This window comes from Dendropsophus ebraccatus, chromosome 12 (genome assembly GCF_027789765.1).
Source record: "Dendropsophus ebraccatus isolate aDenEbr1 chromosome 12, aDenEbr1.pat, whole genome shotgun sequence".
NCBI lineage: Eukaryota > Metazoa > Chordata > Amphibia > Anura > Hylidae > Dendropsophus > Dendropsophus ebraccatus.
In genome coordinates, this window is record NC_091465.1 from 10,115,461 (window position 1) to 10,137,889 (window position 22,429).

At 47.1% G+C, this 22,429-nt stretch overlaps 1 protein-coding gene across 11 annotated transcripts in view; it reads left to right on the forward strand.

Moving 5' to 3' along the window:
* Window positions 1–22,429, forward strand: part of KIF1B (kinesin family member 1B) — a 107,579-nt gene that overhangs the window by 24,420 nt on the left and 60,730 nt on the right. For all 11 annotated transcript variants that reach the window (XM_069946976.1, XM_069946978.1, XM_069946979.1 and 8 more), the window contains exons 3-5: window positions 17,002–17,078; window positions 17,462–17,641; window positions 20,086–20,151. In XM_069946976.1, the coding sequence (XP_069803077.1) occupies window positions 17,002–17,078; window positions 17,462–17,641; window positions 20,086–20,151 (323 nt within the window). The remainder of the gene's footprint in view (window positions 1–17,001; window positions 17,079–17,461; window positions 17,642–20,085; window positions 20,152–22,429) is intronic.

The following is a 22,429-nucleotide window of genomic DNA, read 5'->3' on the forward strand; positions in this document are numbered from 1 at the left end:
CATCAGCCCTGTATGGAGCTGCTGGGATCCATGTATACAGCAGCATCAGCCCTGTATACAGCTGCATTGCAGTTGATCAGGACCTTGTATACAGTAGCATTATCCTTAGTAGGATCCATGTTTTTATTTCAGTGGGCCTGTATATACTGTAGCTGCATTGTTCTTACTATGGGCCCTGTATACAGCAGCATTGCCCTCACTATGGGCCCTGTATACAGCAGCATTGCCCTCACTATGGGCCCTGTATACAGCAGCATTGCCCTCACTATGGGCCCTGTATACAGCTCTCGCCCTGCCTATAGCCCCTGTATCCATCTGTATATCCACATGACACATCCATCTATCTATATCCTTGCTGATAAGAGGGCCCACAGCCTGGGTGTCTCCCGCTCACAGAGGCCGCTGGGTGAGGAAGCCCTTTTGTTTTCCCAGCCGGGGAGGAACGATTTCCTGGCTCCGGGTTCAGGTCGTCCTCTAGGGGCTGACATTCACCTTTTCTGTGGTTGTAAAGATTTGGGCCTTTTGATAAATCTCTGTCTGTGTTGCAGCCAATGACTCGATGGTTTCCAGCACTGCTGCAATGTCACGGCCATTGTTTTGGGGATGTTTGGGACATAGCGTGATGCTCACCCCCATGTAACCTCTGCCTTACTGTGTGCAATACTGCAGATTTCTCCACTTCTTGTCCTCTTCCCTGTAGGACAGAGGATACATAGAGGATCTCTATTGTTCACCCATTGTTTCCCAATTCAGTCTGTTAATTCGTGAACCAGGAAGCTCAGCCTGAACTAAACTGTGATTTTGGATTTTTGCTCCCATATGTGCAGATACAAATGTATATGGGGCAGTGGTCTCTCCCGCTCTCCAGCTGTTGCAAAACTACAGATCCCAGCATGCTGGGCAGCCTTTGGCTTTGTTATCGATCATGCAGAGACGCTCAGAGCATCAAGCTTCTGTTCCGAGAAGACCTCAGTTTCATTAGTAATATTCTCGCGGTCTTCAGATGTCTCTTTGCTGTAGAAGCCGAACGCTGCAGAACATAATGATCCATCTTGTCGTAGTCTCGGATTAGATCGGCCTCCTGCATCGATTTTCTGCACTTGATGGCTCAGTTCCATATTGACCATTTGGCCTTTCTCTTTTTGGCTGTCGCTAATGCCTTAGATTGCACAGAGCCCAACTGTGAGGATGGTAGAATAGTAATAGTAATATAATAATTAACCCCTTCCTGTAATAAAGCCCCCCCCCAACTTTGCATTGCTCTATCTTTTGGCCAGTTTTTTGTCTGGAAGGTTTGCATTATGGAAGCTATGAAAAGCATGAAATGCAGTATAATAATAAGCAAAAAAAAAATGCAGTAAAAGTAACATTTGCTGATATCATTGGTGTGGACAGTAGCACCCCCTAGTTTTTGTAAAGCATCTGAATTATCCACCTTCAGTATGTGTTTCTTAAAGGGGTTATCACTATGCAATTAAGCTCCATTCACTTCAACGGAACTGAGTTACAAAACCTGCACCCAAACTGGAGACAAGAGCGGAAGAAAGCGGTCATGTTTTTGTAGTGCTGGATAACCCCTTTAAGTTGCCCACATAACAGGTACTGTAGGTATTCCTGCACCAGTACAAAGCAAGAAAATTAAAGGGGCAATCTAGCCTTATAATATTGATTACTTATCCTCAGGTTATTAGTATTAGACTTGTGGGGGTCCCAACCCCAGCACCCTCACCTATCGGGGCCATGGTGCAACCTCTTCATTGTTTTTCATTGCTCACTCCTGCAGGTGCTGTACTGTTAGTAGCTGTGGTGAATGGTGCAGCATTGTTGCTCCATTCACGTCTTAGCAGTCACCCTGCCAGAGGCAGGATAACAAAGAAAGGTAATACCAGTTTATAGGAAACACAGGCTCATCCAGTCACAGTAGGGGATAATCACAGCTTACCCATCCCTGCCAAGGAACCTCTGCATGTGTCACAGAGCATGCCCACAACACTCTACAATCAGTAGGGGATGATCACAACTCACTCTTCCTTCCTAGGGACCTCTATACGTGTCACAGAGCATTCCCATAAAACTCTACAATCAGTAGGGGATGATCCCAGCTCACCCTGCCCTGCCTAGGGACCTCTGCACTTGTCAAAGAGCATTCCCACAACACTATACGATCATTAGGGGATGATCACAACTCACCCTTCCCTGCCAAGGGACCTTTGCACTTGTCACAGAGCATGCCCACAACACTCTATGATCAGCAGGGGATGATCACAGCTCACCTACTCCCCTTCCCTGAACAATGACATGTGAGCAGGTTACAGAGCATGCCCACAACACTCCACAATCAGCAGGGGATGATCACAGCTCACCTACTCCCCTTCCCTGCTCAATGACCTGTGAGCAGGTTACAGAGCATGCCCACAGCACTCTCCCTTAGAGTCGTCTCCAGACCCCAAGTCTCTGTGATCCATGTAGCTGCTGTATGTATATGGAACATGCATAAAATCAGATTTATTTGGTTTGTGCTTACATTATATAGTATTAGGTTAGGGGTAACCCTATTATTTGCATTGGGATGTTGTGTTCTCCTCTCTTGTGCACAGTGTATGGCTTCTGTGCAATGTGACCAATGTGGCACTGACTTGGTTGCCATTCCTGAGATACTTCTTTGTTTTACTTGTTGCCCTCAGTGTAATAATTCATGATTTTCTGCCACTAGTTTGGTAGATGCAATTATATTCTGTGTGACCCCTGACCCGTAAGTCGCTCGGCGTTGCCCTTCACACATCCTGCACGCTCAGCTGAAGGGGTTTTGTATCAAATGACTCTGTTAATCCTTCAGTGTTGTGCCAGGACGGATACTGACCAGCCAGGCTTCTAGAAAAGACCGTACAATGTGCAGGACTGTAGTATCCTTGTATGAATGTGAGTGTGTGTGTGTATTATTGTATGAATGTATGTGTAGTTGTATGAATGTGTGTGTGTATGGTTGTATAAGTGTTTGTATGGTTGCGTGGATGTGTATTATTGCATGTGTTTGAGTGTGTGCATGATTGTATGAATCCGTGTGTGGAGGGGTTTCTGAATGGGTGTGTGTATCAATGTGTGTGTGTGTATGTGTGGTTATATGAATGTGTCTCTGTGATTGTATGAATTGATATGTACGGTTGTATAAGTGTGTTTGTGAATGTGTGTGTATGGTTTTCTGAATAGGTGTGTGCATGAATCTGTGTATTTGTTTGATGTAACGTGGATTTTGGATGAGATGTATTATGTTGTATATCTATGACACCTGTGTACACGGACCCTTTATTTGTACCCTCATGTGATACCACCATAATAAATTGTGCCCCAATCTGCCCATACACCTTCAGTAGCCAATGCCCGGACACCTGTTCAGCCAACAATTAATCCCCCTTATCCCGTATACACATGAGCGCTTGGTTTGGAGGAGTGTGTGTGTGTTTCCGGTAGAGAAGGGAAGGAGCAGCCATAGCCAGACCTGTCTAGTCTCATCTCAATGGAGAACAAAAGTGTCTGATGTCATCTGTCACAGTCTGCAGGGCCCACATACATTAAAGATGGCTCACAATTTACCTACATTTCCAGACATGTCTTTGCAGCTGGAGATGGTGCAGAATGTCCTCTGTGTCTGTGATGGATCTTCTGGCCTTGTGCAGGATGCCGTGTGCATCTTCTCCATATATATATATCTATATATATATATATATATATATATATAATATATAATGGCTTTATCATCCAGCAGCTGCACAGACTCGCTGCCGTCCAGACTTCATTCACCTCCCTCTTCCCTGGAGTCTTTGATTAGCGGGGGCTGCTGAACTTGGATAAAGCTCTAAGGTTGTCTGGAAAACATGGATACAACCAATGACTATATCCATGATTTCCACATAGCCTTAGGGCTTTATCCAAGTTCAGCAGCCACCGCTAATCAAATGCTGAAAGCATGCTCCAGGTTCGCTCATCTCTATTGGCAGCCGATCACAGATCATGGATCAGATTTTACACATCTCATCAGCTTTCTGCGTGGACGCTGACCGGCAGTGCAGATTCTTCAGTTCCCACCGTGTCTGTATCTGACCGCTCATCAGCATGGACTTCTAGGTCTTCCCAATGAGTTCAGTGATGGAACAATTCACAATAAATTCACAATGGTCGTGTACAATTCCTCTACCCTCCTATTTGTATAATCTGCAGCAAATCTGATTTTGTCCTTATAAAAAGTCATATAGATGTAGCTGCACAATATACCAATGTCCCCCACAGAACCATACCAACAATATCTATCTATCTATCTATCTATCTATCTATCTATCTATCTATCTATCACCTATCTATCTATCTATCCATCCATCCATCCATCCATCCATCCATCCTTTCATGTCTTCCGATTTGCAGACACTTTCCTCACTCATCTTGATGTGCCAGTGACCTACATCAGTATGTCAGACATTGCAAGGAGTTGGCTCTTAGTTGTGTGGCAGACGTTTGCCGGGCTCCCCTCCCCCTATCACCCAGATTGAGGATCTTTGAGGTCTGTTCCTGCTGAGGCCCCCTGATCCAGCTCCAGACGACGAGGGGTTTATGTGTGATCCTGGTACCATCTGTTCTGCGCTGTTCCTTATACCACCACGCTGTAGCTTTGCTGGATCTCTCCTCTTTGTGTCTGGATTTTCAGGTGCAGAACACGAGATCCTGCAGCCGGCGTTTGCGCGTTTTGATGTTAAAAGTCGTTTTCAATGTAGGGAGAACACAGTGCACTTATATCCTGACATTGACAGCTACAGAGAGATGAGTCATGTGCCAGCAGTGATAATGGGATGATGTCATCTGCTCTTCACCAACAGCAATGACATCACCGCTCAATTTATATAAGGGCTTAAACGTAACTTGATGCTCTTAAAATCTACGCATTGATAAGGGTTGTGGCTCAGCTGCTCCCCTCCTCCACATCCTCAGAATTCTATGGTGTACTGTTATATTGTCAGAAAAGGCTTTTTGCAGAAATCAATAGTACAAGCGATTTTAAGAAACTCTGTAATTGGGTTTATTAGCCGAAAAATGGATTTTTATCATGAAAAAGCAGTTTGAAGCTCTCCCCTCTGTCTTCATGGTTCTCTATAGCAGTGATTTTCAACCTTTTTTGAACTGCGGCACATTTTTTATACTTAAAAAATCCTGGGGCACACCACCAACCAAAATGGCACAAAATGACACTAAAACAGTACATATTATATATATAGTTAATAATATAGATTCTAAATGTATTCATACTTCTCCCCCCTACTTCTCTCCTGTGCTTCTCTCCACCATACTTCTCCCCCCTGCTTCTCTCCTGTGCTTCTCTCCACCATACTTCTCCCCCCTGCTTCTCTCCTGTGCTTCTCTCCCCCATGCTTCTCTCCTGTGCTTCTCTCCTGTGCCTCTCTCCACCATACTTCTCCCCCCTGCTTCTCTCCTGTGCTTCTCTCCACCATACTTCTCCCCCCTGCTTCTCTCCTGTGCTTCTCTCCCCCATGCTTCTCTCCTGTGCTTCTCTCCACCATACTTCTCCCCCCTGCTTCTCTCCTGTGCTTCTCTCCCCATGCTTCTCTCCTGTGCTTCTCTCCACCATACTTCTCCCCCCTGCTTCTCTCCTGTGCTTCTCTTCACCATACTTCTCCCCCCTGCTTCTCTCCTGTGCTTCTCTCCCCCATGCTTCTCTCCACCATACTTCTCCCCCTGCTTCTCTCCACCATACTTCTCCCCCCTGCTTCTCTCCTGTGCTTCTCTCCACCATACTTCTACCCCCTGCTTCTCTCCCCCATGCTTCTCTCCTGTGCTTCTCTCCACCATACTTCTCCCCCCTGCTTCTCTCCTGTGCTTCTCTCCCCCATGCTTCTCTCCTGTGCTTCTCTCCACCATACTTCTCCCCCCTGTGCTTCTCTCCTGTGCTTCTCTCCACCATACTTCTCCCCCCTACTTCTCTCCTGTGCTTTTCTCCACCATACTTCTCCCCCCTGCTTCTCTCCTGTGCTTCTCTCCACCATACTTCTCCCCCCTGCTTCTCTCCCCCATGCTTCTCTCCTGTGCTTCTCTCCCCCATGCTTCTCTCCTGTGCTTCTCTCCACCATACTTCTCCCCCCTGCTTCTCTCCTGTGCTTCTCTCCACCATACTTCTCCCCCCTGCTTCTCTCCTGTGCTTCTCTCCCCCATGCTTCTCTCCTGTGCTTCTCTCCACCATACTTCTCCCCCCTGCTTCTCTCCTGTGCTTCTCTCCCCATGCTTCTCTCCTGTGCTTCTCTCCACCATACTTCTCCCCCCTGCTTCTCTCCTGTGCTTCTCTCCACCATACTTCTCCCCCCTGCTTCTCTCCTGTGCTTCTCTCCGCCATGCTTCTCTCCACCATACTTCTCCCCCTGCTTCTCTCTACCATACTTCTCCCCCCTGCTTCTCTCCTGTGCTTCTCTCCACCATACTTCTCCCCCTTCTTCTCTCCTGTGCTTCTCTCCCCCATGCTTCTCTCCTGTGCTTCTCTCCACCATACGTCTCCCCCCTGCTTCTCTCCTGTGCTTCTCTCCCCCATGCTTCTCTCCTGTGCTTCTCTCCACCATACTTCTCCCCCCTGCTTCTCTCCTGTGCTTCTCTCCACCATACTTCTCCCCCCTGCTTCTCTCCTGTGCTTCTCTCCCCCATGCTTCTCTCCACCATACTTCTCCCCCCTGCTTCTCTCCTGTGCTTCTCTCCCCCATGCTTCTCTCCTGTGCTTCTCTCCACCATACTTCTCTCCTGTGCTTCTCTCCACCATACTTCTCCCCCCTGCTTCTCTCCTGTGCTTCTCTCCCCCATGCCTCTCTCCACCATACTTCTCCCCCCTGCTTCTCTCCACCATACTTCTCCCCCCTGCTTCTCTTCTGTGCTTCTCTCCACCATACTTCTCCCCCCTGCTTCTCTCCTGTGCTTCTCCCCCCTGCTTCTCTCCTGTGCTTCTCTCCACCATACTTCTCCCCCCTACTTCTCTCCTGTGCTTCTCTCCCCCATGCTTCTCTCCCGTGCTTCACTCCACCATACTTCTCCCCCCTGCTTCTCTCCTGTGCTTCTCTCCACCATACTTCTCCCCCCTGCTTCTCTCCTGTGCTTCTCTCCACCATACTTCTCCCCCCTGCTTCTCTCCTGTGCTTCTCTCCCCCATGCTTCTCTCCTGTGCTTCTCTCCACGTAGCGCACACGTTGATTGGATGCGTGCATCACGGCCCGCCGCAGCGCACCACGCAACTGCCCACATTATACACTCACGGGCCACTTTATTAGGTACGCCATGCTAGTAACGGGTTGGACCCCCTTTTGCCTCCTTCAGAACTGCCTCAATTCTTCGTGTCATAGATACAACAAGGTGCTAGAAACATTCCTCAGAGATTTTGGTCCATATTGACATGATGGCATCACACAGTTGCCGCAGATTTGTCGGCTGCACATCCATGATGCGAATCTCCCGTTCCACCACATCCCAAAGATGCTCTATTGGATTGAGATCTGGTGACTGTGGAGGCCATTTGAGTACAGTGAACTCATTGTCATGTTCAAGAAACCAGTCTGAGATGATTCTAGCTTTATGACAGGGCGCATTATCCTGCTGAAAGTCGCCATCAGATGTTGGGTCCATTGTGGTCATAAAGGGATGGACATGGTCAGCAACAATACTCAGGTAGGCTGTGGCGTTGCAACGATGCTCAATTGGTACCAAGGGGCCCAAAGTGTGCCAAGAAAATATTCTCCACACCATGACACCACCATCACCAGCCTGAACCGTTGATACAAGGCAGGATGGATCCATGCTTTCATATTGTTGACGCCAAATTCTGACCCTACCATCCGAATTTCGCAGCAGAAATCGAGACTCATCAGACCAGGCAACATTTTTCCAATCTTCTACTGTCCAATTTCGATGAGCTTGTGCAAATTGTAGCCTCAGTTTCCTGTTCTTAGGAGTGGCACCCGGTGTGGTCTTCTGCTGCTGTAGCCCATCTGCCTCAAAGTTCGACGTACTGTGCGTTCAGAGATGCTCTTCTGCCTACCTTGGTTGTAACGGTTGGCTATTTGAGTCACTGTTGCCTTTCTATCAGCTCGAACCAGTCTGCCCATTCTCCTCTGACCTCTGGCATCAACAAGGCATTTCCACCCACAGAACTGCCGCTCACTGCATGTTTTTTCTTGTTCGGACCATTATCTGTAAACCCTAGAGATGGTTGTGCGTGAAATTCCAAGTAGATCAGCAGTTTCTGAAATACTCAGACCAGCCCTTCTGGCACCAACAACCATGCCACGTTCAAAGGCACTCAAATCACCTTTCTTCCCCATACTGATGCTCTGTTTGAACTGCAGGAGATTGTCTTGAACATGTCTACATGGTTGCCGCCATGTGATTGGCTGATTAGAAATTAAGTGGTAACGTGCAGTTGGACAGGTGTACCTAATAAAGTGGCCGGTGAGTGTAATCCGCCACTGATCGCTGCGCATTGCTGGGGAACAAAACACAGGGGCACCATAGTTTGGGGAACTTTCCCCGCGGCACACCCGACCATGTGTCGCGGCACACTAGTGTGCCGCGGCACACTGGTTGAAAATCACTGCTCTATAGAGATGGGAGGGCTGGAGGGAGATGAGGCACTAAAACAGGACAACAAAGAGTTAATTTACAGCTACATCACAGGGCTATCTCCTCTAAAGTCAGCACTGACCTCTCTGACCATTGAATACTGGCTTTTTCTGCTCTCTGCTGGCGACAAATCTCCCTCCTCCCCCCTCCCCTCTCCCCTCTCCATAGGTTACACAGGGCCCAACTGATGTGAAAGAGTCGAGATTTCCTGATAATGAGCCGCAGATGAGAGAGAAGAGAGGGGGGGACCTGGGGAAAGTCTTCTTGAATGCAAATAATGGTATATGGCCTAATAAACCCAATTACAAAGTTTTTTTTAAATCGCCTGGACTATTGATTTCTGCAAAAAAAAAAGACACTTTAAAGGGGTAGTCCACCCAAAAAAAAATTCTTTCAAATCAACTGGTGCCATAAAGTGCCAGAGATTTGTAATTCACTTCTATTAAAAAATCTTAAGTCTTCCAGTACTTATCAGCTGCTGTATGCCCAACAGGAAGTTGTATTATTTCCAGTCTGGAGAGCAGGGGAGGTTTTCTATGGGGATTTGCTGCTGCTTTGGACAATTCCTGACATGGACAGAGGAGGCAACAAAGAGCACTGGGTCAGACAGGAAAGAAAACACCACTTCCTGCTGGACACACAGCAGCTGATAAGTACTGGAAGACTTAAGATTTTTTAATAGAAGTGAATTACAAATCTCTGGCACTTTATGGCACCAGTTGATTTGAAAGAAAATTTTTTTGGGTGGACTACCCCTTTAAAGGAGTTTTCCAGGCTTAGGGTATAAACCCACACACCGTATACACAGCGTATTTACTGCTGCGATACGCAGCGAATACGCAGCAAAAACGCAACAAAAACGCAGCAGATTAGATCTAAATAACTGAACTCAGCATTAAATCTTCACCATCAAACTGCTGCGTATTTGCTGCGTATTTGTTGCGTATTTGCTGCGTATACGGTGTGTGGGTTTGTACCCTTAGGGTATAAACCCACACACCGTATATGCAGCGTATTTACTGCTGCGATACGCAGCAAATACGCAGCAAAAATGCAGCAAAAACGCAGCAGATTAGATCTAAATAACTGAACACAGCATCAAATCTGTACCAACAAATCTGCTGCGTATTTGTTGCGTATCTGCTGCGTATACGGTGTGTGGGTTTGTACCCTAAGGGTACAAACCCACTTGACGTATTTGCTGCGTGAATCAGTCTTAAAAATAAGCAGGCAAAACGCAGGTTGGCTTTATACGATTGTTCTGTGTTAAAATACGCAATTGCGTATTTTTGAAGCGTGAAGCTTGTTGTTAGCAAAGCATAAGTTGTTAAAATACGCAATTGCGTATTTTTGAAGCATGAAGCTACATGCGTTTTTCGCACAGGTTGTTAACAACTGATGCTTTGCTAACAACAAGCTTCACGCTTCAAAAATACGCAATTGTATAAAGCCAACCTGCGTTTTGCCTGCTTATTTTTAAGACTGATTCACGCAGCAAATACGTCAAGTGGGTTTGTACCCTTAGGGTACAAACCCACACACCGTATACCCAGCAGATACGCAACAAATAAGCAGCAAACACGCAGCAGATTTGTTGGTGCAGATTTGATGCTGTGTTCAGTTATTTAGATCTAATCTGCTGCGTATTTGCTGCGTATTTGCTGCGTATCGCAGCAGTAAATACGCTGCTTATACGGTGTGTGGGTTTATACCCTTAAGGGTACAAACACAAACAGCAGATATGCAGCTGATCTGCAGCAGATACGCAGCAGATTTGATACTGTGTTCAGTTATTTAGATCTAATCTGCTGCGTATCTGCTGCGTATCGCAGCAGTAAATACGCAGCGTATATGCCGTGTGTGTTTGTACCCTAAACAAAACATGTCCACTTTCTTTCAGAAACAGCCCCACTTTTGTCCTCAGTTTAGGTATGCAGTTTTGCAGCTTATTTCTATTAAAGTGAATGGCGCTGAATTGTAATACCACACACAACCTGAGGACAGGGGTGGCGCTGTTTTTGCAAAAAATAGCTGTGTTTTTTTCTTATTCTGGATAACCCCTTTAATATATGACAGCCAGCATGTTTCTCTTGATCAGTATGTTCATCATTATATTTCCATCTTTTTCTTACCCAGTATTTCCAAACCTGCGGCCTTCCTTCTGTTACAAAACTACAGCTCCCATCATGCCCTGACAGTCCCAAAAGTGTCACATGTTGCCCCTATGTGGATCCTCTCAGCGAAGGAACGTTTCTTGGTGCTGCCCCCTCTCCGCAGGACAGGCTATGCATTACTTACATCCATGAGGCTTTCTCCTGTACGTTAATTTTCCATAAACGTCATTGTTCGCCTTTGCTTTCATGCGTCATTTATTCCTGTTGGTTTTTACAGTCCTGCAGCAGTGCATCGTGGGTAACATGTAATTATATGAACTTCGACTATTGTTTTCCTCCAAGATAATTTCCCTGGAACAAAGCACCAGCAGGCCGCACTCCTAATAGGCTCCCAAATTAGATTTCTTTCTTTCTAGGAACACCATACCCCGGCCATGATGACGATGATGTTCAGGGCCCCGTCACACAGCGCTCACTTGTCATGGACAGGATTACTGCTGTTACACGCATCATTGGCGAGTTGCATCATGGCTTATTGTCTAGTCACATCCACATCTGCATTCAGGATGGAGTAGATTGCACCAATCGAGAACACGCTCCTAACATTGAATGAACATGTATACGTAATGCAGGGAAGTATTGGTGCCCCATACATCAGGGATGGGGAGACTTCAGCCCTCTAGCTGTTGCAAAACTACAATTCCCATCATGCCTGGACAGCCAAAGCGAATTGTAGTTTTTCTGGAGGGCTTAGGGCATAGCGGGGTCTACAGCCCTGTACTCTGACCCAGGAAGTCTCCCTCATCTTCCAAATCATAGCAGATCCACTTCAGGCTGGGGCTTACATCTGGGGACAGGACTGTGGAGGTAATCTCTTCACAACTGTAACCCCTCTGTGTGCCCACATCTGCCCTGCTTATTCTATCATGCTCACTGCAGTCTCCGTCAGCCCTTGTGTTTCCCATTCTCTCCGTACCTGCTATAATGTGTCTGCACTTACTCTCAGCTATACACACTGCTGCTATAATGTTCCTGCACTTACACTCAGCTATACACATTGCTGCTATAATGTTCCTGCACTTACACTCAGCTATACACACTGCTGCTATAATGTGCCTGCACTTACTCTCAGCTATACACACTGCTGCTATAATGTGTCTGCACTTACACTCAGCTATACACACTGCTGTATATAGACGTTTCTGTCACTGTCCTCCTGCACAGCTCTGTGATTCTCACTTCCTGATTGTTCCATGCTAAATACACACTCCTTCCCCATTGCTGTCATGTGACCACACAGACCTCTGACAGCAGCCCTGCTTCTCTATTCTAGCCTGTTGTACTACACTACTGCATTTGGACCTAAGCTGTTAGGGCATGCTGGGAGTTGTAGTTTTGGAACAGTTGGACCTTAGCAGTCAGGACATGCTGGGAGTTGTAGTTTTGGAATAGTTGGACCTAAGCTGTCAGGACATACTGGGAGTTGTAGTTTTGGAACAGCTGATTGAGCCACAGGTGGGGGATCACTTCCCTAAAGTCTAGGAACCATGAGGTGGGTGGGTGAGTCCTGGCCCATTGACCCTCCTCAGCCGTCACTTCCACGTCCATTGTGATCCCCCCCCCCCCCCACAAGCCTCTTCCTATAAGTTCTTTTGGGTCCGGTTTCCTCGGGAGACGTCCCCACCCTCTCCTTGTCGGGATTTACCATAAGTGAAGGTTATAGAAATTACTTAGATTACCAAACACTCACAGATACCGAAATCCTCTCAGGCCCCGGAACGCAGCTGGTGCTGAAGGCGTTAAGAGGCTGCCGGCGAGATCCGGGCCGCGTATAATACCATCAGTGCGGAGTCGCTGGTTTCTGCCACTTCTGAGCGGTTAATTATAACCGAGGTGACAGATCTCAGGAAACTTTTATTCTTTTGTTTGCAAACAGGAGTTTATAATTACAGCTCCGCAAAAGAAGGGATCGGCTGCGGCCGACACCGGAGGATGAAACATCCGCTCCACATCCCCGTCTGCACCATGGCATTGCACCAAGGCATCTAAACATAGCAGCACTGCCAGCCGACAGGCGCGAGAAAGCCAATCCAGAGAAACCGCATCCACAGAAAATGCCAAATTCTGGGGCATCTGGATGCAGATTTTAACCCCTTAAAGGGGTAGCTCAGCAAAATCAACTGGTGCCAGAGATTTGTAATTTACTACTATTAAAAAATCTCAAGTCTTCCAGTGCTTGTCAGCTGCTGTATGTCCTGCAGCAAGTGGTGTATTCTCTCCAGTCTGACACAGTGCTCTCTGCTGCCACCTCTGTCCATGTCAGGAACTGTCCAGAGCAGGAGAGGTTTTCTATGGGGATTTGCTGCTGCTCTGGCAGTTCCTGACATGGACAGAGGTGGCAGCAGAGAGCACTGTGTCAGACTGGAGAGAATACACCACTTCCTGCAGGACATACAGCAGCTGATAAGTACTGGAAGACTGGAGATTATTATTATTATTTATTTTTATTTTTTTTAATCTACAGTTATATCTACTGTATAACTTCCTGATACCAGTTGATTTAAAAAAAAAAAAACCTGAACTCCAGGGCATTAAGGGGCAGAAAAAAGAAATAATTAACCATTTCACCGCCGTTACAGCTGATCTTGGGGGGCATCTAATGGGGGACCCCCTAAGACTGGCAGGTTTTGTGGGTACACAACCCAAATGTAGTCAGACCTGGAAGGCCTACCATGTAGTATGCTCTTGTTTGGCTCGGATGAACCCTTGAAGGCACCTTGTTGTATACGGTTGGCGTGTAATTATACGGTCCTGGCGTGCTGCTTCGATGCCGCCGGTGACTCACGTGTAATTGGAAATAGTGAGGCGCGGGGTTTGGGAGGATTGTTCACCTCTCGCTTTCTCTTTTGGAAACAGAATGTTCACTGTGAGTCACCATTATCCCTAATCCTTTCAGGCCCGGCCTCTGCAGCTGCTTCCATATCCCCCGGGGAGGGACGTTATCGCCTGGCAACCGAGCGCCAGGGTAATGTGCTGCTAAACAGGGACCCTGCTTCTATTTATACCCCCCACACCCTCCGGCCACCATCTTTATCTGTGTAATAGTCACCTGCTGTGCTGGGCCTGACCTGTTAAGGAGAATGATAGACCGTAGTACGGCCATCAGGTGCACCCTCTATTACACCGTTATATACCTGCCTTTACTTACTGCTCTCATTGACCTTCCATTGCTTTATTCTATTTCAGTCACAACAGGTGTAACCGCAAAGCCCTTTAAAGTCCTTCTTTTAGGCAGCATTTCAGCCTTTTCTACCCTTAAAACATGTCTTACAAGGGTCCCTGCCCATACCCTCCTTTTTCATGGTGGTTTAGACTCCAAAACTGGAAAAAGTTATTACAGTCTCTCCCGACTTTAATGGATAGGGATACCCCTTTAAGTCATGTTTATGATAATATATCTACTCATTCTCTCTTCCTGCTCATCTGAACCAAATCCATGTATTCTTCATTCATTCTCTATAACCATCAATGATTCTTGGGCCGTCACTATGTATTCTTCATTCACTCTCTATAACCATCAATGATTCTTGGGCCGTCAGGTTGGATGATGTAAGCAACGTGATCTGATTGGAAGCGTCTAGGCCGGCAGTGATGTGACATTGATCATCGTCCCCTTGTCTGTCTGCAGTAGTCTGCACAGTCCCCCGCAGCTGTTGCCCGCAGGAGTCAGCCCTCCAAGCCTGTGATGATAGATGACAGGCAGGAGCAGGCCAGCGGCTGCAGTTTTTATGTGACATTATTGGCAGTGATTTTGCATGGGATTTTTTTTTAGAGAACATTTTGTTCTTGTTATATACAGTTTGTTGGTTGATGACGTAGGACATTGCTAGGAGCCGCCATTTTATGGTATATATATATCATCCCTATACACATAAACAGTTCCTTATACCTGGTGCATATTACGTGATACAGATAATGACATCTAAGTAAATCAAAGGGGTTGTTCACAATTTTTTTCTTTCTTTCAAATCAACTGGTACCAGAAAGAGCCAGAGATTTGTTATTTACCTCTATTAAAAAATTCCACGTCCAATACTTAACAGCTGCTGTACGTCCTGCAGTGACACACTGCTCTCTGCTTCCACCTCTGTCCATGTCAGGAACTGTCCAGAGCAGTAGGAAATTTCCATAGAAAACCTCTCCTGCTCTCCAGACTGGAAAGAATACACCACTTCCTTCAGGCCATACAGCAGCTGATGAGTACTGGAAGACTTGAGATTTTTTTTTAATAGAAGTAAATTACAAATCTCCGGCACTTTCTGGCACCAGTTGATTTGAAAGGAAAAAAAACAGAGGAAGTAATTTTAAACCTATGGTTGCAAAACTACAATCCCAGCCGTTGTCTGTCTGGGCATGCTGGGAGTTGTAGTTTTGAAACAGCTGAAGAGCTACAGGTTGAAGCCCAGTGCTCTAGACACTGTTTGGCCAGGGCCCCCTCCTATAGCTTTTATGGGTTAAATTCCATTCTGTATACCTTATAAGACATGCATCAGTCCTCTCAGATAGGAGGGATTACATAGGATGAGCTTTTATGGCCGCCTATGTTTCTTTTGCCTCTAGAAAATATTGATCTCAGCATTTTTTATACCTTCATTGCTTTTCCTCTGTGATCCTGCAGCCCAAAAGGGCAGAGTCTGAAATAGCGCTTACAGTTTGGCTAATGCGGCTATTTCTGGTGGGCCGGAGACTTCTTCCAGGGAATCACAGGGACATTACATCTGCTAGAAAGCTTAGCACATACCAGGTGGTGGCCTGATCCCTGGGGCCGGCTGTCAGTTCCTGGGAATCCTCCTCTTACCTGTCCTCCTCTCCCTATGACACAGACAGTGATCAGGAATAAGCGTCCTTTCACCTAGGCTAAAGTGGCTAAATAGTAGTTCACGGCAGCGGGTACATGGTAACCCGGGACACAGGGGCATTACTATATGGGGTTGCAGAGGTCGCAGTTGCACCAGGGCCCTAGGGCACCGCTTCCCCATAAGACATCAGTATTACAAATGGCACATGGTAGACACAGGGCCCTGTTACTGACTGCAAGTGACATCTCTGCCTGGGTGTCCGTGTTACCAGGATTGTCAGTCCCTGAATGACAGTCGTACTGAAGTTTAGGCATTGGCTTAGCTACGATTCTAGGTACTGAACTCTGTTGTCATGGCTTTGGATCTGTGGATTGTGTTGCCATGTGCTTGGTTGCTGGTGTTGCTATGGTTCTGGGTCCTTGCCTGGGTGATGGTGTTGCTATGGTTCTGGGTCCTTGCCTGGGTGATGGTGTTGCTATGGTTCTGGGTCCCTGCCTGGGTGATGGTGTTGCTATGGTTTTGGGTTCCTGGGTGATGGTGTTGCTATGGTTTTGGGTTCCTGGGTGATGGTGTTGCTATGGTTCTGGGTCCCTGGGTGATGGTGTTGCTATGGTTCTGGGTTCCTGGGTGATGGTGTTGCTATGGTTCTGGGTCCCTGGGTGATCATGTTGCTATGGTTCTGGGTCCCTGGGTGATAGTGTTGTCATGGTTTTGGATCTGTGGATTGTGTTTCCATGTGCTTGGTTGCTGGGTGATGGTGTTGCTATGGTTCTAGGTCCATGGGTGGTGGTGTTGCTATGGTTCCGGGTCCCTGGGTGATAGTGTTGTCATGGTTTTGGATCAATGGTGGTGGTGTTCTTATGGTTCTTGTTCCCTGGGTGATGATGGTGGTGTTATTGTTCTGGGCCCCTGGGTGATGGCACTGCCATGGCTCTGGGCCCCCGGGTGATGGCGCTGCCATGGTTTTGGGTCCGTGGGTGATGGCGCTGCCATGGTTTTTGATCCATGTTTTCTTGTTTTGATTGCAGGGTTATGGTGTGTCCCAGGCTGTCATGGTGTTAGACCCCTGAATGTTAATATTGACGTGGTTCTGGACACTGGTGTTGCTATAGTTCTGGATCCATTTTTTTTTTTTTGCCTTGTTCTGGATCACTGGATGGAGATGTCATGGTCTCTAGGAGGTGGGGATTCTGGGTTTGCGGTTGTTGTGTTTTCTGTGGTTCTGGGTTACCCTGGGTAATAGTGATGCCATGATTCTGGTTCCATGGTTGCTGTCTAAGGTTATGACCACTTCCGCTTGTGTGTTTAAGAGTATTGCAACTGTATATTGTCACCTCTCCGTTGTAACTCACATCTTTCTTCTCTTGTCATTCTAGGTATTATCAATCCAAAGAATCCCAAGGAACCAGCTAAAAGTTTCAGCTTTGACTACTCCTACTGGTCTCACACCTCGGTAAGTCACCCCTTCTATGGTGCTGCACATTTACCAGTAGATGGTCTTACACCTCAGTAAGTCACCCTTTCTATGGTGCTGCACATTGACCAGTTGATGGTCTCACACCTCGGTAAGTCACCCTTTCTATGGTGCTGCACATTTACCAGTAGATGGTCTTACACCTCAGTAAGTCACCCTTTCTATGGTGCTGCACATTGACCTGTAGATGGTCTCACACCTCAGTAAGTCACCCCTTCTATGGTGCTGCACATTGACCAGTAGGTGGTCATTGACCAGTAGATGGTCTCGGTACTGGCATTACTTGCTGAAGCGTTTGTAAAGTTTTGTCACCCATATCTAAGGACACACTTACTGATTATGTCATTTCTTTCTTTATACAGCCAGATGATCCCTGCTTTGCATCCCAAAGTCGCGTGTACAATGACATTGGAAAAGAGATGCTGGAACATGCCTTCGAGGGCTACAACGTTTGTATATTCGCCTATGGGCAGACGGGTGCCGGCAAGTCCTATACGATGATGGGTAAACAGGAGGAGACACAGGCGGGCATTATCCCTCAGGTACAGTCATAGTCTAATCACTGTCTCCGGGCTCTCATCTAAATCTTCCGATATCTGACATGCACACACAGGCCTGAGCTCAGTTTATAGGCAGCTAGTTAAACTAGGCATGTTTATAGAGGACGGGATGAAACTGAAGAGAACTCAAACCATGCACTAGATGATACTGAAGAGAACCGACACCATGCAATACATGATACTGAAGAGAACAGAGACCATGCATTACATGATACTGAAGAGAACAGAGACCATGCATTACATGATACTAAAAAGAACAGAGAACATGCACTAGATGACACTGAAGAGAACAGACACCATGCATTACATGACACTAAAGAGAACAGACACCATGCATTACATGATACTAAAGAGAACAGACACCATGCATTACATGACACTAAAGAGAACAGAGACCATGCATTTACATGATACTGAAGACAACAGAGACCATGCACTAGATTAGTGCTTCTCAAACTCTATGGTGCTCGCTCGTCCCTGGCTGCAAAAATTTTGTACTTATTTTGTTGTTAAATACAAATGAAGGGTAGACTGAGCAATAGTTTTATTTTTGCATGGACTTCCACCACAGTTGATGAGGCTCTAGCATCCTCTCTGTCAGTCTGGTGAGGCCCTGTCATCCTCTCTGTCAGTCTGGTGAGGCCCTGTCATCCTCTCAGTCAGTCTGGTGAGGCCCGGCATCCTCTCCCTCATTCTGGTGAGGCCCGGGCATCCTCTCCGTGTCAGTCTGGTGAGGCCCCAGCATCCTCTCCGTCAGTCTGGTGAGGCCCCAGCATCCTCTCCGTCAGTCTGGTGAGGCCCCGGCATCCTCTCCGTCAGTCTGGTGAGGCCCCGGCATCCTCTCCGTCAGTCTGGTGAGGCCCTGTCATCCTCTCTGTCAGTCTGGTGAGGCCCTGTCATCCTCTCAGTCAGTCTGGTGAGGCCCGGCATCCTCTCCGTCAGTCTGGTGAGGCCCCGGCATCCTCTCCCTCATTCTGGTGAGGCCTAGGCATCCTCTCCGTGTCAGTCTGGTGAGGCCCGGGCATCCTCTCCGTCAGTCTGGTGAGGCCCCAGCATCCTCTCCGTCAGTCTGGTGAGGCCCCGGCATCCTCTCCGTCAGTCTGGTGAGGCCCCGGCATCCTCTCCGTCAGTCTGGTGAGGCCCCGGCATCCTCTCCGTCAGTCTGGTGAGGCCCCGGCACCCTCTCCGTCAGTCTGGTGAGGCCCCGCCACCCTCTCCGTCAGTTTGGTGAGGCCCCGGCACCCTCTCCGTCAGTCTGGTGAGGCCCCGGCATCCTCTCCGTCAGTCTGGTGAGGCCCCGGCATCCTCTCCGTCAGTCTGGTGAGGTCCGGGCATCCTCTCCGTCAGTCTGGTGAGGTCCGGGCATCCTCTCCGTCAGCCTGGTGAGGCCCGGGCATCCTCTTTGACAGGCATCACTGTGCTCTGTTGGGTGAGGCCCCACTAGGAAAAGTTTGAGAAGCACTGGATAGGAATAACCCTTTAAAGTGACACTGACATCTCTACATAGGTGTTAAGGGTAAATTTAGCGTTTTTCATACCTTATTTCATATCATACGTCATGGTGCTTGTTCAAGTAAAAAGTGTCCTTTTATCAACTGCAGATTGTATTAAGTGGGCGTGGCCTCAAGGCATTAGCGCCACTTAGTCCACAACGGTGGCGCTGGCTCCGCCCGCTTAAAGCCCATTGGTTGGCCGACGTAAAGGGGTGGGGTCTAGACCTTTCGGCCAGCCTGTTCCAATGGCCGGTGAGGAGGCGGGGCCAATGGTGCCGTTGTGGGCGGGGCTAAGTGGTGTTAATGCCGCCCACTTAACACAATCTGCAGTTGATAAAAGATGACTTTTTACTTGAACAAGCACCATGACGTATGATATAAAATAATGTATGAAAACCGCTAAATATACTCTTTACACCTGTGTAGAGATGTCAGAATGCAAAAAGGAGGTGACAGTGTCACTTTAAACTGAGGAAAAGGGGACACATGTCATATATCAGCCTGTGCTTCCATAATGTAAAAAAAATATTTTATTCTCCAGTGCTAAGTGTCAGAGAGGCGTTCTTAAGCTACTGAACTCCTAAAATCTGTAACATCTCCTTGCTCCCCCTCACATCCCTGTTTCTGCTTGATTGACAATAACCTGGCAGCTGAGTCCTAAGCAGGGTCAGGAACAGGGATGGGAGGGGGGCAAGGAGATATTACAACCCTCAGTAGATCAGGAGTTTGGGAACGCCTCTTTGACACTTTACACTGGAGAATAAAAGCATTTTCTACATTCTGGAAGCCCAGAGGGATATATGAAAAGTATCAGGTGTCACGCTGACCTCATGGCATATAACAGTGTCATCCGTTTAGAATCCATATGGCAGATGACAGATTCCCCTAGTCGGCCATTTTTCCTCTAACCCTTCTCCTTTTTTCTTTCCCCAGCTCTGCGAGGAACTGTTTGAGAAAATCAACTGTAATAACAACGATGAGGTCTCCTTCTCTGTAGAGGTGAGTAGTCATGTGACACAAGGGCTGACAACACATCGCACTCGCGTCTCTGTAGCATGCCGGTAGGCCTTATATATCTGTGGGAAACATCTCCACTGTCTACAGTCTGTACTAGTGGTCAACATATGGCCTTCAGATACTGCAAAACTACAACTACCAATCAGACCTTGACTGCCTTGGGGCATCGCCGGATGGCCCAGAGCACCAGCTCAGCCCGCACAGCCTGCCCCCTCCCAGGCTGCCCCCTCCCAGGCTCTAGTATGAAAGCTGATAACTGCTTGGATGGTAGTATATGTTATACATGTCATATATGAATGTCTTCTTGCTCTCCGCTGTAAGTCGTCCTTTAGTACAGCTCCCCGACAAGGCTGCCGGCTGACGTGACGATCATCCCTGCTCTTTGCCATCCCCTGTATTTCTGTTCCGCTTGGAGCACTTTATATGATTACATAAGATTACATGCCGCCATACAAAGCGCTGGGGCTTGTGGTATCCGTGCCGGCAGGTTACACAGCTTTCTTGGCATAAGCAGGTTAGAAATTGCAGTGCCTGTTATGGGGACCGGATAATTGCAGGTTCTGATAACAAGGTCAGAGCTTTTATCTGCGTCACACAAGTAACTTAAGCTGTGAATCACTGCAGGGCAATGATATTAAGTAGGACCCTGCTTCCAGGGAGATGGTGATGACTAATGCAGAGTCATGGGGCACTTCTGACTATTAGTTAATGCAGTCCCTTTAGTCAATTCGCTGCTGACATCATATAGTTGTGTTACAGATACGTTATATATACACTCATCATACACTTGTTCAGATAATCACTGTCTCCCCTGGACTCCTCCATATTCATGTGGAGAGAAGGAACAAAGTTGATGCCAGACACCTCTGGTGGTGGCTTATCTCACAGAGAACAAACATCCAACATGCCTGATTCTGTCCCTTGACAGATAATGTGGGGAGGAGTTTAAAGGCCCCCCCATACACATTAGAAAGCCATCCGGTCTCGCCAACTCATATGTAACGCGTATGGTCATTCCTACAGACACTTGGTGTCACGATTCAGGGAGGGGAAGGTCATGCATGGCAGCCATCAATGCTGTAGCTTTCATTTCAGGGGCTTCTTTCCATTAGATTGGATGCTTCTCTTTAGCGTAGCATCACAATTTGCGGTGTCAGCATCGAAAACCATACATTATGTATAGGAATTGATTCCCTTGAAAATCCATATCTAACTATTAGCTCTTCAGTGACACATGTGAAGGAATCTGGTGGCTTTTCCCCGTATTAAACCCGATCCCATCCCCCTCGAATGAGACGGACCTGCAGATTATTGATGATTTTAGTCAGGGGTAAAATAAAGCCCTGAAACAAGGGGTCCCCTATAAACCATAATTTTGGGGATTTTTGCCAATATAATTTTTCATACAATAGTCAAATAAATTCTTCATTTTAAACCACAGAACAGATGTCGCTGGATCAAAACTGGTCATCTTCCTTGCAAATTGATTGATCCCCCCCCCCCCCCATTGTGTGTGCAACAGATACTTAGCAACAAGGTGCCTGTACTAAAGGATTCTGGGAAGTAGATGTTATGGAGATAATAATGGATTTGATTACAGCCTTGTGTACCGCAGCACACTTTACATTTTATACGCACGGGTATAAACTGCTCTCACGATTCTCCCAGATCCAGGGCTTACCGTCGCTGGTTATATGCAGCAATTGAAGATCCCGACTCTTAGTGAATTATTCATTGCTTCCTTCTAAAAGTTTAATGCATACATTACTAATGTGCACATAAGAGCCTAACAGCTTCTTCCCATTCACATGATAACAAATGAATAGATTTATTTTTTCTCTACAATGATGAGGTTTCAGTCTTCCGAGCCCACCAGCCTCTGTAATGGGAGCACATAGTAAGCTATCGGATCAGTAGAGCACCACTGAATGCAGTCTCTTTATTCCTACGTGTATTGTATGGGCTACATGTATTTATTTCAATTGCTCCAAAGTTTTAAGCTACAAACTAATGAAATATTGCAGGGAAATTTTGGTTTGGTTTATAGAGCACCTATGCATGTCTGTGTGGCTCCTGACTACAAAACAAACCCTGCGTTGTCAGATACGGTGGCAGTGTGTCATGGCCCTCCCACTGTGGCTGCTCTTTGTGGACAGAAGGAGGAGACTTGACACATGGCTGTAAGATCTGACTGCACAGGGTCTGTTTGTAGTCTGTAACCATGGAGACACAAAGGTCTGCATTGGAACCATAGACACTA